This window comes from Eschscholzia californica, unplaced genomic scaffold, assembly GCF_041429995.1.
Source record: "Eschscholzia californica isolate CP2 unplaced genomic scaffold, dmEscCali1.0.p SCAF_3, whole genome shotgun sequence".
In the NCBI taxonomy this organism is placed as follows: Eukaryota; Viridiplantae; Streptophyta; class Magnoliopsida; order Ranunculales; family Papaveraceae; genus Eschscholzia; species Eschscholzia californica.
This window is the reverse complement of record NW_028238420.1, coordinates 53708068-53724118: the sequence shown is the minus strand read 5'-3', so window position 1 is coordinate 53724118 and position 16051 is coordinate 53708068. Positions and strand designations below refer to the sequence as shown.

At 35.2% G+C, this 16051-nt stretch overlaps 2 protein-coding genes across 3 annotated transcripts; one reads left to right on the top strand and one right to left on the bottom strand.

Annotated features, from left to right (window-relative positions):
• Positions 1 to 1387: 1387 nt before the first annotated feature.
• Positions 1388 to 5753, top strand: LOC147551866 (vacuolar protein sorting-associated protein 9A-like). 2 transcript variants are annotated; one of them, XR_015237641.1, is made up of 6 exons: positions 1622 to 2175; positions 2513 to 2660; positions 3130 to 3300; positions 3635 to 3814; positions 4547 to 5279; positions 5404 to 5753. XR_015237641.1 is itself a non-coding variant. In XM_086669277.1 (5 exons), exons 1-5 carry the CDS (start codon positions 2066 to 2068, stop codon positions 5213 to 5215), a joined length of 1278 nt encoding a protein of 425 aa, XP_086525403.1. In that variant the 5' UTR covers positions 1388 to 2065; the 3' UTR covers positions 5216 to 5753. The 2 variants fall into 2 exon arrangements, 1 of the variants encoding a protein (XP_086525403.1); XM_086669277.1 differs by having other exon boundaries at positions 1388 to 2175; positions 4547 to 5753.
• A 7843-nt stretch (positions 5754 to 13596) lies between these two features.
• LOC147551865 (uncharacterized) lies at positions 13597 to 15355 on the bottom strand. The gene is made up of 2 exons (XM_086672360.1): positions 14738 to 15355; positions 13597 to 14563 (listed from the first exon to the last, which is right to left on the bottom strand). Exons 1-2 carry the CDS (start codon positions 15095 to 15097, stop codon positions 13949 to 13951), a joined length of 975 nt encoding a protein of 324 aa, XP_086528486.1. The 5' UTR covers positions 15098 to 15355; the 3' UTR covers positions 13597 to 13948.
• Positions 15356 to 16051: the final 696 nt, after the last annotated feature.

Below are 16051 nucleotides of genomic sequence, written 5' to 3'. Positions count from 1 at the left end.
GGGTAGGGGAGAGTATTTTGTTAATTCATTTTTGTTGTGTTAAACTTTTTTCAATTTCAGAACAGAATTTTGGCTTTAGAAGTCTGTTTCTTGGTTGGGACCGTGGGGTTCTGTGAAGTCTTAATTAAGAGCGCAGACTGTCTTAAATAACTCGAGTTGACAATTGTGTTCCTAGCTAGCTTGAGATACTGACATTTCTCTCAGAGCAGAGCTCGAGATATTGAGTTTACTTCTGTAGACTTTTAGTTTCAGGACTAATGTTGTAGAGTTGGATATACCCTTATGTTGGTCTCTACGTTCTGACAGAGTTCAAGGTATCTAAGAGACTGGTGTCGACCTCTCGTTTCATAGTTCTTTTGGGTCACCAATAGATGGACAAACAAAAGTCTTATGTGGACAATCACATTGGGTGTAAAAATAACTTTCCCCTTCATCATCTATACCTTTGTCTTCATCCCCTTCATCGTTTCTCTCTCTAAAAATATACTATAAAACTTTCGGGAGAAATTAGGTGAAAGGGGAAATTGGGATTTCATGGATCTGATTTGTTTATTTTGTACCCACAAATGGATCTCTTTGTGGAAAGAATGACAAACATATCTGAAATTACAAATAGATTTGTTACAATAGATAATTTTGCAAGAAGAAGGATGAAAAGGGTGAAGAATGCCAAAGAAAGAACTTCAATGGCGTCAACTGTAGCAGCAGTTACATTTGCTTCAATGGCATTCTCATCATCATCACATATATCTTCATCCTTCTTCAGAAAACCTAATCTTATTTGCAGAAAAGTTCAAAATTTTCTTTTCTTCGGATCTGTTGTGTCATATTACTCCACCAAATTCGACATCTCCTTCAGTTCTACTACTTGAAAATGAAGTTCATCACCAGAAAAAAGAAGCAAAACAATCAAATAACAAATCTTCATCACTCATCTGCTCCATTCGATTGTTTGTGGTGAAGATGGAAATCTTAGCTCCATTCAACTCCTCCAGTTAATCTCAATGAATCATGGATTGCAAAAACTACATCTACCATGACCAAGAAGAAGAAAAAAATTCTACCGACTAAGGAAATGTTAGACATAAGATTGTCCATATATCTATTTGTCCGCGTAAAAATTTCGTTTGTCCCTTAATCGGATTGTGTGTACACCCAATATCATTTGTCCGTATAAGAATTTTGGTTGTCCACCTATTGGTCACCTTCTTTTGGGTTCACCTCTTAGTTGGTTTTGCTTGAGTCTTGCTCTAGCATATTTAGAGTTCTGGCACATGCTACCCATATCAATCGATTTACTTCTTGACTGGTCATGACTGACCAACATCTGACTCAGCATAACTCAACATTATTCAGTAAGGCTGCACTTTGGGGAAACAAAAAAAAAAAATCTCTGAGGTATTAAATTTTAAAGGAAAGTTGTGAATTTTAACAAATTTCGAGGATGTAAAATTTTAAAGGGAAACAAAGCATCTTCTTCATCTGCCAACTCCGCCCACCACCACCAACTCCGGCCACCATTACAACCATTTTTATCCTCTTTTTTCTTCCTCTCCTATAACCACCACCAATATATTATAACCCAAGTTTCTAAACTAAATCAGAAACCATCCAGCATTCTGAAAGGCCTAGGCTTATATTGGATTATCCAATATGCCTACTAGGCCTTTAGAAACCCTAGAATGGTTGGACCTTTGTTCATTATCAAAACTCCCATAAGATATGCTGCTAGCTGAACCACCTCAAGATCTGACTGAGATGAATAAGATTCAGACGAATCAGATACAGATTGTATAACAAACAAAAACACTCTGTGCACGACTGAAACGTCGTGTTTGCATCAATCTTACCAAATCATCGTCTTGCTTTCTTTGTGCGCGACGACTGACTGGTCGGTGTGGGATTATCCATCTTCTTCTCACTCCACTCTCTGATCAATTTCTTCCAGACTTCAATAATTTTCATTTTTTTTTATCATAAATTCTATATTTTCACTTCTTCTCGATCTGATTATACTATCGGTTTCGTCTTAACTACTAAATTTGGTAGTGGTGGTGGTGATTGAATGGAGAACGCTGACGTCTTTGGTTCTTCGACGGCGCCACTAACCTGGCATGATTTTCTCGAGAGGATGCGACATCCAACTGCTGCTGATTTTGTTAAATCCATTAAAAGGTAGGGTTTTCATTTCTACTTTTTTCCCAATTCTAAACTAATCTATTAGATCTTACTAGTTACTAGGGTTAATAATTTCTGATCTTTACTTTTATTGATACCATAATGCAAATTTAAGATTGTAATCCTTTTACTGAAAATTGAATATTTTTTTTTGTATGTGTTTTAATTGAGACCTAATTGGGATCCAGACATCTTCTTTGTAGCTCAAAATTGAGGGGAATATATGAGTTAATGATACTTATGATTCTTAACCCATGTATCTTTATACAGATTATCTGTTAAGTAGAGTTGAGAAATTTGAGGTTCTGAATCTGGGTATATTTTTATATTGCAGCTTCATTGTTTCCTTCTCAAATAATGCTTCTGATCCAGAAAGAGATAGCGCAGCAGTGCAAGAGTTTCTCGCGAATATGGAAGGGGCTTTTAGAGCTCATTCACTTTGGGCCGGCTGTTCTGAGGAAGAGCTCGACAGTGCCGGCGAAGTAAGCTATTTTGCCTAGTTCTTGTGTCATTCTAGAATTCTTTTTGAAACTTAATCTCATTCTTGATGAGGTGGCTTTTAGAGTTCTTTTGTCCAGCTAACTGTACAATGTGATAAAACACAACATGAAATATGATTACTCATTTCGATTATGTAAGAGGCAATTGTATTTCCTTCTCTTACGTTGTTAACAAAGGTGGAAATAATAGGCATTTGTGAGCAAGATGATACGCATGTGAAAAGCCAATTGGAGAGTGGATGTTATATTGTTCAAGAAATGAATCTTTTATTTCTACTTTTTCTTGATGTCCTTACTTCTTAAACTATCTTATGACACTGTGTATGGTTCGTTTTTGTTAGTATATATCTTTAGACGTTGATATCCAGCTTAAGGTAGATGTGTTCCAGTGTGTGTGTTTTAGATTTATCTTCTGTCATATTAAGATGATTATAATGCCTTCCAATTGCAGGGACTAGAGAAGTATGTCATGACTAAATTATTCCCACACGTATTCGCGTCACAACCGGAAGATGTGAAAATTGATGAGCAACTATCTGAGAAGATGGCGTTAATTCAACAATTTGTTCGTCCAGAATACTTGGATATCAAGCCTATATTCCAAAATGAAACATCATGGCTGGTGAGTTTTGCACTTGGTTGCTAGAGTCTAGACTTTCCAACCTAAGTCTTGCTTCAGACTTCCTCAGTGCTTCTTATTTATTGAAAATTTGGAATCTTTGTTTGCTCAGTTTCAGTAACACTTCCTGCACTTTCTTACTTAGTCAACATAACTTCTTCATTTACAAAGATATGCCAGGAGACATTACAATATATTTTGATTTTTGTTGTGTTCTTTCACATCTTTATGAGCATTTTGATGTTAAGAGGGTGTATATAACGGCTGTGAGTTCTTAATTTTGCTAATCTTCCGGTATAAACGAAGACATTTTTTCTTCCTTATTTCCTTATCGCAGCTTGCACAAAAAGAGCTTCAGAAGATCAATATCTACAAGGCACCAAGGGATAAACTAGTTTGCATCCTTAATTGTTGCAAAGTCATCAACAACTTACTACTCAATGCTTCAATTGCTTCTCATGAGAATCCTCCTGGAGCTGATGAGTTCCTCCCAGTTCTAATTTATGTCACTATAAAGGTGAGCACAAACACCATTTACTTACTTTACTGATTGGGTGTTGGGGAGTTACCATTCTTTATTATAATTCTATAATCTCATCACATCTCATATATAATAACGTTTCATTAATTGATGGGAACATGGTCCAACACTTCAATTTTGGAACCGCTTCTCATCTGAAATAGACGTTTTGTAAAACATGGATCCTCACCCAAGCTCTTAGTTTTTTTAGATTAATGTTTTGGACAATGAGGGAGGTACAGTAAATGACGTATTTGCTTCAGTTACTACAATATAAGGGTTGTTTTAGTATTCCCCATGTCTGCAACTTTAGTCTCTAGTTTCTTCTCTCAATAAGTTAGGAGTACTCTCAAAACTTCATTGTGGCTTATTTGTCAGCTAATAATTTCTGCAGGAAGACATCCTTGTTGTCAACATGGAAACATTATGCGAATTGTTCTGTAGTCCAAAGTTTAACTCGAAAAATTATTTATTTCACCAATTTTAAGACCTGTTTAAGCTCAATTTTAAGACCTGTTTTCAACAAAAAAAAATAACTAGTTTCTCTCTTCTCTTTGATTAACTTCATCCACTTATCTTTGTAACAATGTGGCATGTGTGGTAATAGTATCGTATCCGCTCTAGCTTAGAGCACATGCAATGAGTTGAGGCTCATCTATTGTTTATTATATATTATATACGCTGGATCTTAATTCGAGTAGTAATTCTTCTTTTGTGAACTTTATGCAGGCAAATCCTCCACAATTACACTCAAACTTACTTTATATACAAAGGTACAGGTCTCAATCCCGATTAGTCTCAGAAGCAGCTTATTTCTTCACGAACATGCTTTCTGCGGAGTCATTCATCTCGAGCATTGATGCAAAATCCATCTCAATGGACGAAACCGAGTTTCAAAATAACATGGAATCTGCTCGAGCAGTTTTATCAGGTCTTGCAAATAATGACTTACCGGTAGCAAAAAGGCCGTCTATATCTGACTTGGAGAAGAAAGGAGCAACTGAGCTTTTGAAGGAGGATCAAATGAGTAGAGTATTCCATGAATATCCATATCTATACGCACAAGTCGGTGATTTGACGGTCGATGACGTTGAGAACCTGCTTAATAATTACAAACAGCTTGTTCTGAAATATGTTTCTCTTTCTAAAGGGATGGTTGTCACTTCTCCACCCCTTCCTCCGCAAATTGAAACACAAATTCACGCTGAAACTGAAAAGCAATCCGAAGATAGAAGATCAGTGGATAAAAACTATGAGAATCAAGAAGACGTGGGTAGGAAAGATGAAGTTATAGAAGAGGATTCAGTATTGCAAATGGAAAGGTCTATATCTAAGATTCAAGAAGATGAATCAGTTAGACATCAAGATGGTGAAAAAGAAAGTATACTCCAAGAATAAAAGCTTAATCTTAGTTCTGCAACTTGCGGAGATCAGTGGATCGTCAGATTGGTCAGCCGTTCAGGTACAACTCATTTTGATTATTTATGAAGAAGCTACAATGTTATCTTTTGATGTTTTCAGATCTGAACAGACGATATTGTTGGAAGAGTAGAAGAGAAATGAATTGGAAATTTGGCTATTGACAGTTATGGAGCTTGGATAGTTCGTAACGGAATCCAGACGTTTTTCAATGGCAACGGTCTGAACCATTCTGGAGTTGCCCATGACTCCATGAGCTTTCTCATGTGTTGCAAACTTTCCCTGTTTGACCTTACTTTATGCTTCTGCCCATAAATCAGCTTCATCAATTAGGGATATCGGGTCAAGTGGGTAGGATTCATTTATGACAATATTGTAAAGAAATGATCGTCTTAAGGGCTCGCATTTGTCACTTCATATACTTGAACTTGCCAAGAATTTTATGTATTTAACACGAGATAGAGCTACTTGGTCGTTAGCCCACTGGCAGCTATTTCTAATATCTTTTTGTTTTCTACATCTTTATCTCTCCTCCAACCTCCACTACCAACTGCCTCTATTTCTCTCATCTCTTTCTTCTGTCTCTTTTCCTCCCTCTCTCTGCTCTATCTTTCTCTCTTCTTCCTTCATTTTGATTGCTCCGGAATGTCAGATCTGGTTAGAGGATTTCCCCTAAACCAGATTGGCTACTAGTTTGGGGGGAATCCCACTGGTGTGAAATTATTTTGGGGAAGATTTTCCTCAAAAACCAGTTGCACAAACTAGTTTGGGGGTGGGGGGTTTCACCCGAAGCTAGTTCCACCTGGTTTCGGGGGGAGGGGGTGGGGGGGCATTCCCCCAATCTATTAGTTAGAGTTTCGGCGGAGAGGACTTCCTCCACCTTGTCCAGAGATAGGGGAAGAAAGAAAGGGAAATGATGGTGGTGGGAGATGGTGCTTACCAAAGTTGGTTGTCGCAGATGGAGGGGGAGATGAGGAAGAAGATGAAGTTTTGTTGCCTTGGAAAATTCGACAAAACTCACTGTTCCGCACCGACCAAAAATTATAGGACACAAATATACTACGTTCTAACTACTAGAGGATACTTTTCAAGATAAGTCCTTTGTCCTTTCAATTAGACCTTCCATGAACACTAGATTTGTTTCTTCTTCTCTCGTTATTAACTCTTTATACATAGAAAGTGTGAGAAGAACATTGTTGAAGATGGCAAAATTAATCAAATGAAAGACACCCATGGTCGAAAACGAAAATATTTCATTAATATAGTGAAATAGTATCGAAGTGCAAAATGGTAACGAATTATTTTCCATTAAAGAAGCATTATCTTCCATTAATGAAACACCGTTGATGTCCCCAGAATTATAAACATTAAATAAGATGGAGATGACAAAAATGAGTTACAAGTAAGAAGAATATTTTGCAACAAAAAAAGGAAGAATAATATACATATTGAAGAAAACTTCAATATACTTGTATTATTTTAATTCTTAGTTTTTATCCCAATAACAATTAATTTATTTAATTTCCCCTCTTGAAAACAATCTCTTTTTCAATTGGTAGAAGGAGAAATCTACAACAATGATACTTTGTCCATGTCCCTATACAATTTAGCCCGATGCCTACACTAAAGAACTACAAAAAATCATCCCATTAAAAACCAATAGATTCTGCGAACTCCGCTACCAATGATTTGAGTAGACTGAGTGAACTCAGAAAGAAATAAAAAACAATAGCCACTCGAACTCAGAAAGAAATACAAAGTGATGACAGTACTGTGTCAACATTTTTTTGAGTTTAGTTTATACACTTCACAAAAATAACAATAAAATCATTTCCGCAAAATCAACAGGAAAAGAAGGTTAGTCTAGGAAGTACTTATACAGATCGATAATATAGAGGTACATTTATATTTATAAACAGAAAAGGATCCGAACTTCTAAAGAAATTCATACACCAACTGCTCTCGAACTCTATTACATACATAAAAGGTAACGTTCTGGAACAGTTTGAAATTGATTCTGTAAGGTTGACGTACGTGCTTCTGCATTCGACAATATATTAACAACTCTATATATCCATGCCCACCTCTTTCTCCTCTACACAAGTTGTTTCTGCAACAAGAATCATGGAGATATCAAGAAGCATAAGAATGTAGTGAATGTTAAAGACTATTATCGGCTGACAAGATCTAAAACTAAAATAGAAAAAAAAACGCACCCTTTCCCCAATCTTACATGTACTATTGTTTCTTCATACTTCCAATCAAACTGTCACACAATCTATTTATTTCCTAAATTTCAATGGCAAAAAGTCCATAGCTTCAGGTTAATTGGTATTATAAATCTACTTATTTTTACTCGTAAGCGTGAAGTATTTTGTTGTTTATTCACTTTTCCTGAGAAGTAAGGAGACGATGCACGGTTCCTGCATAAGAGTTGGATAAAAAATAAATGTTTTTAGTTGGGATTGCCTACTAGTCGCAACCTTTTTCGGAAAAAAATCCACTCACAACCACCCAGCAAAGAATACCGCGTCTCAGGAATAGTGGATCCTGAATGGAGGATCAGGTAAATCCTTGCCGTTCCCTAACATAATACTTGTTTTTTCTCTGTTAGTTAAATTTAATAAATTGTTAATGTTAAAATCAAGGATTATACGTCGGTTTCAGTCTATACATTGGTAGGCGTGGAAATATTTTGGTCAATTTGAAAATCCTAAGCAAATTAACTCAAAATAATTTAGAAACTCATCCTGGCTACTGGTGTTATGACCCCTTTTCGGATCCCTCTCCTTGTGCAATGTCAAGTATGGGGAACCAACATAAAATGGATGTTATGGTTGCAAGAGTCACCTATAAAGTTAACCATCTGTTACGTGGTATGGATACCGGTCCGAGGTATCCTACCATAGGAGTATGCTGTAAGTTTTGGTCTAATTTTACTAGACAATAAATACTCACTAATCACTATGATGCATATAAAATAGTTAAACCCACTCTCATCCATTTTATCTCTATTAATCTTAGAAATTAGAATAGTAACTAGTTAACCAAAAAAACTGTTTACAACTCAACAAGTTTGGCCTATAGATTTTTAAAACGAAATTGGGTAATTAAGGTTGGAGACTCAAGTACGCCAAATTTGGAGTATCAGATCGAGAACCAACCCAAAAAGGGTACAAGAAATCTGACCCGCGGTAGACAAAGGGAGGTAGAGTATGTGGTAACTCCACTTCCCGCCACAAATAGAACAGAGATTCGAACAGAATAATTGCATCAAGAAGCAAATAACAGCCTGGGATAAGTTAATTTGCAAAAAGCAAAGACAGAGAAACAAGATATCTCTCAGCAAGGAACGGAAACCAGTCGAGGACTTTAACTTACTATTACTTCAATTAAGTTTATGTTTGTTCCCCATTTTGTTTGAGTATCCCTTTCTATCCACCTATTAATCTCTAAATGCATCGATATGTATATTTTAGAAACGATTATTATCTTAAGAGTTTCATGTAAGAGTCTTGTTAAATGGAAAAAGAAAACCTAGAAGTCTGAAAATTTCAAACAACCCATGACGATGCACCTATGTCATATTAATTATACAACTTAGGTATATGGTATTTGGGCTGTGCCACCACCATCATAAAACCATGAGTCGAGTGACCAGCGAGACAGGATGAGATTGTCAATATATATATATTGAAAAAACCAAAAAATTCATTTATTATTATTATTTATTATCTCAATACATATCAAACTAATCAGACTAACATTTTGGTTTTCAATCTGACCAGATATTCAATGTCAACTGACTGATAAATCATATATTTATATGAAATGTCTGTTAAAGATCATGTCCAAACCCCTTTCCGCCCCAACATACGAATATTTTTCCCTTTTTAATTCTTAAGAGGTAGACTGGATGTGATGTGGTTCGTTTTTATCGTGCTTTTTGTACTTGTGGGACTTCTCCAAACAAATTCGAGCTAATTTAGTCTAAGCGCATAAGTTACATATTTCCACCTTAATATGTATAAAGTATTAAAATGGCAATTAAAAGCCTAAAAGGTCATGGGGTTTTACCCTTCTACCAGTTCGAAGGTCCTAGCTCTCTCTCTAACTTATATCTTAACTACGCCGAATTCTAATTTCTATCAATCATAAGATATTGCAATCTAGATATAACTATCTAATTCAAATACCTATAACATTCGACTAGTTAGCATACTGTTAAGTTTATGATCATCCAACTCAAAACCAATTGGCACTGAGTGGTGAAGACCTAGACATCATTTTCTAGGTTGCTAGATCGCCCTTCTCCCACGTGAGACTATTCTCACACATAATAGTCCCACACGGGAGAAGGGTGAATTCTATCAATCATAAGATATTGCAATCTAGATATCATTTAACTTATTCAAATACCTATAACATTCCACTAGTTGGCATACTGTTAAGTTTGTGGTCATCCAACTCAAAACCAATTGGCACTAAGTCGAGAGGACCTAAACATCATATTATTGGTTGCTAGATCGTCCTTCTCCCATGTGGGACTATTCTCACACATAATATCCTTTCTCTACAAATCAAGTGTTTCATATAAAAATAATGAAGGTAACTAGTTCATATATGAAGTTCATTGAAACATTTCATCAAACAATATGAATGAAGAAAGGAAATAATGGGAAGTTAGTTGAGTAGTTACCAATTAGAAGTCGGATTACGAGCGAGACGAGCACTGTAATATCGAGAAAGCATACCAATGGGAGGCTTAGCCTTGGGAGGCTTCTTCCTCAAACTTTTGCAAATATCTTGCACCCAAGGAACATGAACCAAAACCAATTTCCAAGCCAAAACCCAACCTTCATTACCCAAAACAGAAAATACTTTAAGCATAAACATCAAGGAATTATCATTCTATCTCATAATTTAAAAAAAATTTGTACTACTAAGAAATCAAAAACACTTAACTATGGGAAGAACTTGAGAGATAAGGAGAAGGTACCCAGTAAAATCAAAGAGAGAACGAAGGAGATTGCGAACAAGGGACGAAGAAAAATTAAGATGACATAATCACAATATGATAGATTAAGTTGAGGAGAAGAAGTCTCCATTGTCAACTTTAGAGAAGCTTTTCCCCCAAATTGGAAATTTCAGAAGACCCTCCTCCGATCACAATAGAAATTTTATTGGCTTATTTCAATTTTGACCCCTATTTTGTAACCAAATTCTTTTATGACCCCTATTGACATCTTTTTGGTCAAATATTTTTTTTTTTCTTATATCACCCTTGCTCCATCTTCTTTTCATCTCCATCTTCTTGAGTGAAATTCCATTAATGAATGACTATTTTTGTTACAGTTTTTTATATAAATTAAAAACATGGTGACAGAAAAATTCTTCCATAAAATGAGAAGGAATGAAATAGAGGGAAAAACTATTATCCCCATTTTTTAAAAATTAAAAAGTAAGAGCAACTCCAATCCCAGTCGGGCAGAGGCCATAAATTCAAATTTATGGCCTCCGCCCGGTGCTCCAGGCCCTGTCGCCTGGGGCGGAGGCTGGAGCCGCACCTTCAGTCCCCCCTAACATTAGGGGCGACTAAAGGCTCCCCAACATGACCGTTGGGGAGTCCCAACGGTCATGTTGGGGTGATCCTAGCCGTTGGATAAAATCAACAGCTAGGATCTTTTCCCATTTATTTTTTTAATGTAAATAATAATTTTGTAATTTTAGTTAGTTTTAATTCTTTTTAAAATTTTAGAAAGACTTAAATATTAATAATTAAAATACATCCCACCAAATGTCGGTCCCCGAATAATTTTTCAATGTTGGAAAAAAAATATTATTGGAAAATAGTTCAAACACGTGTTTTATATATACATAAAATCACACACGTTTTTCGCACACCAACTAAAAGTCCACACACGCGTTTCCCACATGAACAAATTTTCGGCCTCAAGAGAGGCTGAGGCTGGGACTGGACCTGAATTTTAGAGGCTGATCTGAGGCCTAAAATTTTGGGTGAAAAAGTGGTTTTTTTCGGCCTAAGACAGGCTGGGGGTTGGAGATGCTTTAAAGTACGTTTACAAACTAACTTTTTGACGCTTTAACTTATAAGCAACATTTTCACTAAATGTATTTTTGATAATTTTTTTACTTTATGAAGTAAAAGTTATTCTACTACAAGTAAAAGTATTTATACTTTTGGTTGACAGACGGCATCTTAGTTTTAAATTTTCTACTGAAAATCTTTGAAGTTTATGAATACTCATTGCTAGAAAGAGATCACGTCAAACGATAAGTATTTCGTTTTGGTCTTCTAGGTAGGTGTATGAATTACGATTACTTAAGTTAAAATTCAAAGTCACCTGTAATAGTTCTACGAATATGATTCTCGATGTGTAATTGAGGAAAGGAAGTAAAAACAATAGGGAAACAATTACTTGGTTCCAAATGCACCTCAACTCTCATACACAGTTGTGACATTTCAAAGTAAGGGTGCTGGCCAGAATTGGGTCTCAGGCGCCTGAGTCTATGGTACTCATGCCAATGGAGACTGGACTTGGTGTACCCTAGGCCCTCACTATTAGACATGTTCCACACTTGAGTAGTACTTATCTTAATGTAGTTGTTGGATATATAACAAGTTAATCCACGGATTGTTGATGTAAACATAGGGTTACGGGGTTATTAGGGAGGGAGTGTTTTGCGCACAAAGGACTTGCTGAATCACTTTCACTACAAGATAAAGTTTTTCAAAGTTTGACTACAATTTGGATCGTTCTTTTACTTAGGTGAGTCAACAAGTCAAGAAATTTGTCAAAATCCTTTGTGCACTTAACTTGATCTCTATTCAGGAGCCCGTACTCCTGACGCATATCCTTTCTAGCTTATTCTGAATCCAATGGGGAATTTGGACAAAGAAATTTGTCAAGCGTCTGACAAAGCAAACCTGATAGCGCACCCCATGAAATTTTCTATCCGAGACACCCAAAAGATAAAGATAATACCGTAGGTGACCGCCCCGTCTGTTTCCCACCCCTATGACCCTTGGAGGTTGGATAAGAAAATTCTGGTTTGGTGAGAGAAAAATGTTGAAAACTATACCATTTCTTGGATTCTTTCTTCTTGTAAACAATGCAAGGTCAATGGAAATGATTTTCTTTGTAAATGGTAAGGTAGATAGGAAATTTGAATGAGATCAGAGATGATGGTAGAAACTGAAAAAAGAAAGCATGTGGTGATGTTGTGGGCACCCATATGTTGATTTGCCAAAATAAAAGAGTGGAGGGAAGTGCCCCCACCACCAACCCATGGCTGGTAGCTTCAATCATCACTCTGTTATGCTATTATCAAATTTATTGTATGAACTTAAAGCAATTACAGCTATGGGTACTATATACAAAACCAGCACAATTCATTACCTGTTTTCAAAACCCTAATTTTTCATTTCTTTTTTCCTTCCTTGGTAGGTTCAAAACAAAAAAACAAAAAGAACTTTAAAGATTTTCTTTCTCTCTCTATCTCTCTAGAGTCCTCCTTAGTCCTTACCATGCCATCTTTTTTTTGGTCTCAAGTCTGTGATGTTCTGTTATACTTAAGTGATATTGTCAGGCTCATTTTTGTATTATGAAAGAAGGTAATAATCATGGACTAGGCCTGGTTATATGTCAGATGTGAAGTTGGAAATATCACTTGAAAGGGAAAGGGTTGGAAGAGAAATAGACACTACTGATTTCTGTTGAAGGGATTGAAGCATGAAAATGGAGGCAACCTTACAGATAGTGACATGCACCCAAAATTTGATCTATTCTTCTCAAGCATAAGACTTAAAAAATGTAGAGAGAGAAACCATCCCAAGAAAGAGATAGATAGAGAGAGATAGAGAGATGATATCTCCAAAAGGAGGCAAGAAAAGTAACAAGAGAAAGATGTCAGTGTTTTTGGGTGGTAATGCTAGATGGGGAGAGACTAGAGAGAGAGTGAAGTTCCCTTTCCATGATAAACTCCATTACTGTCAAAATGGAACCAAATCAGATCAGACAAAAGCTAGAGAGAGAAAGGGTAAGAAAAGAAGTTGCTTTTGAGTTTAAAGCTAAACAATAACCAGGAATCTCTTCAGTCTTCCACAGTCTCCTCCATCATTCTTTCTTTCACATAGAGAGAGAATGATTGCTCATTTTTTAAACTACTGCTGTAACAGCAACAAACTACTGTCTCACTACCACCACCTTCTCTAATAAACTCCCCTCCTCTGCCCCCCTCATCATCAGTTCACAACCACCCATAATCATTTATCATCATCATCATAAAAAAAATACTAAAATATTCAAAAAAAAAAAAAAAAAAAATTAGAAAAATACTAATCTAATAACTTTCTTCTTTGATTCTTAAACAAAATCTCTCAATTTTTTCATACATGTAATCATGGGATTTATCTGTAATTTTTGAGAATAGAAGAATCAATCTTCATTTTCCTTCTTCTTTTTTTTGACTTGAAAATGTAAAAAACTTTGTTCTTTTTACAGAGAGAATAATAATAAACCTTTTTCTTCTTCCTCTTTACTTGTGAATTTCAAAATCTTCCAACTTGGTTAGTAGTAGCTTGAAGAAACAGGACACAAGAACAAAACAAGAGTAGTAGAAAATTAGGGTTTATAAATAAACCCCATAACCATTCTCTCTCTAACTTAGACATACACTTTCTCTCTCTCTCTATCTATGGCTGCAAATATCCAAAAGTTTCTTTCTACCTTCAACAATTTCATCAAAGAAATCATCAAGTTGCCCAATAAGACTTTCACTGCCAGATTTCAAAATCCCATAACAATTTTTCAAATTATCAATTCTTTCTTTAATTCCATTTTCTAATTCATAATCAATTAGTCCTGAAGAAGAGGATTTTCTCTCTAACTCTGTTCTTAACTCATCCATGGCAATTTTAGCTCTTCTAAATTCATAAAGCAAAATTCCAGGTCTTCCTTCAATTCTATTGATTTCAGCAACTACACTTTGTTGTAATCTTGATGTTGATACCATGAAAGTAGATCCAAATAATAAACAACCACCTTCATACCCACCTCTTCGAAAACTCGAATCAGGCCAACAATAAACTAATCCACAAAGTAAAATCATTAGAAGAAGTGAACTAACATTTCTCATTGCATAAAGAACACCTCTAAATCCATTAAACCCATTAAATTTTGATTCTAATGAAACTTTTTCATCAAATCTTAATGAAAGTGTTTGAATTCTTGTTTCCATTAAAGCTCTGTTTTCTTCTTCTAAACCTACTGCTTGTCTTCTACAACCAGAAATTGCCCTAATTACCTGTATGTATCAAAAAACAGAACAATAAAAACAGAACCAAAATTAAATTATAATCTCTCATCAATCCGAATTAAAATTGAAAACCCAAGATTAAATCTAGAAAATAAATAATGGGTAGGATCATTTGAACATAAATTGTGACTAGTATAAACAGAGAGAGATTGAAACCCTAACCTGACGTAAAACTTGAGGGTTTGGATTTCGATGAGCATCAAGAGAAGAAGCAATATCAGTTCCAGTTGAATAATAATTCTCCATACCTGAAATACCAGATTTGATAACATGACAAGCTTCCCAAAGTCTAGAACTTTCATCCATATATTCATCAAGCCATTTTTCACCAACTGGTAAATGAAGTTTCTGAACAAGAAGGGTTAAATGAGAATGAAAAGATCTAAGAAGAGAAAGAACCCTTTGAAGGAATTGAATGGACATGAAATTTGTAGATAAAAATGAACGTTCAAGATCTTCTATTCCTCTATTAATAAAGGAATAGAAGCCATTAACAGTGGAAGTAGATGAAGGATCCATCATATAGCTATTAGGGATAGAGTTTTGAAGTAATAATAAGAAATAAAAAGATAGATGGATGAAGAGGGAGGAGAGGAAAGAAGATGAGAGATATTTAAATAGAAAAGAAAGAGAAAGAATAAGAAGGTTGAAAGGAGGAAGGAAGGAAGCTCTGGTTTCTATGGGGTGAAAAGAATGGTTGGGAGCAATGATGGGTGTTTCCTATAATGGAGAAAGGATGATTGGGAATCTGCTGCCATTTTTCATTGTTAGTTTAGGGGCAAAAAGAGTGACAATTATATATATGTATATAAGTATTGAAATAAAATATATAGAAAAAGTTGAGAAGAGAAGCTAATTCACAATTCAAAACAAATCAAGACATAAAAACTTTTCATGGGTTTGGAAAGCAAATCTTAATTCAAGCCATAATTTGGATTGGATGGGATGGGTTCTCTCTTTCTCTTGTTCTTTTCATTTGCAGATAGTCTTTTCTTTGAGTTTCTTTATAGACTCATCTAGTGTTTAATTTTAATTAAATGTCAACTCATTAACCTAAAATCAAAATTGTTAGAGGTATAACCACTATTACACAATAGGTCTATGTAGCTAGTTTTTCTTTGTTGAAACTTGAAACTATGTAGCTAGTTAGGCATTCCAAAACTACAAATTTGATCAACACTATAACCATATCTTAAAAAATTTACATGTGTGAGATTTTCATAATCAAATTAAAAGCCAAAAGTCTCTCAACAAAAAAAAAAAAAAATTAAAAGCCAAAAGTGTCATCTCATTTGATTCCAGTGCACAATAATATAATTATTTGAATTTAGTCATAAGGTTTAACATTTTCTAATAACATCGGAAGATTTATATGAAAAAATTACAATATTCGATTAACATGAATTAATGTTGGCATAGCCATGACAAATATTAATATGGAAAAACAACTCACAACTTTTTTTATTGAAACAGCCT

Excerpts from the sequence above, each read along its gene's own strand:
- LOC147551866 (XM_086669277.1), top strand. The coding sequence starts at position 2,066 with ATGGAGAACGCTGACGTCTTTGGTTCTTCGACGGCGCCACTAACCTGG. Across the intron at positions 2,176-2,512 it reads TTTGTTAAATCCATTAAAAG|CTTCATTGTTTCCTTCTCAA; the intron begins GTAGGGTTTTCA and ends TTTATATTGCAG. Across the intron at positions 3,815-4,546 it reads TAATTTATGTCACTATAAAG|GCAAATCCTCCACAATTACA; the intron begins GTGAGCACAAAC and ends AACTTTATGCAG.
- LOC147551865 (XM_086672360.1), bottom strand. The coding sequence starts at position 15,097 with ATGATGGATCCTTCATCTACTTCCACTGTTAATGGCTTCTATTCCTTT. Across the intron at positions 14,564-14,737 it reads ACCCTCAAGTTTTACGTCAG|GTAATTAGGGCAATTTCTGG; the intron begins GTTAGGGTTTCA and ends TGATACATACAG.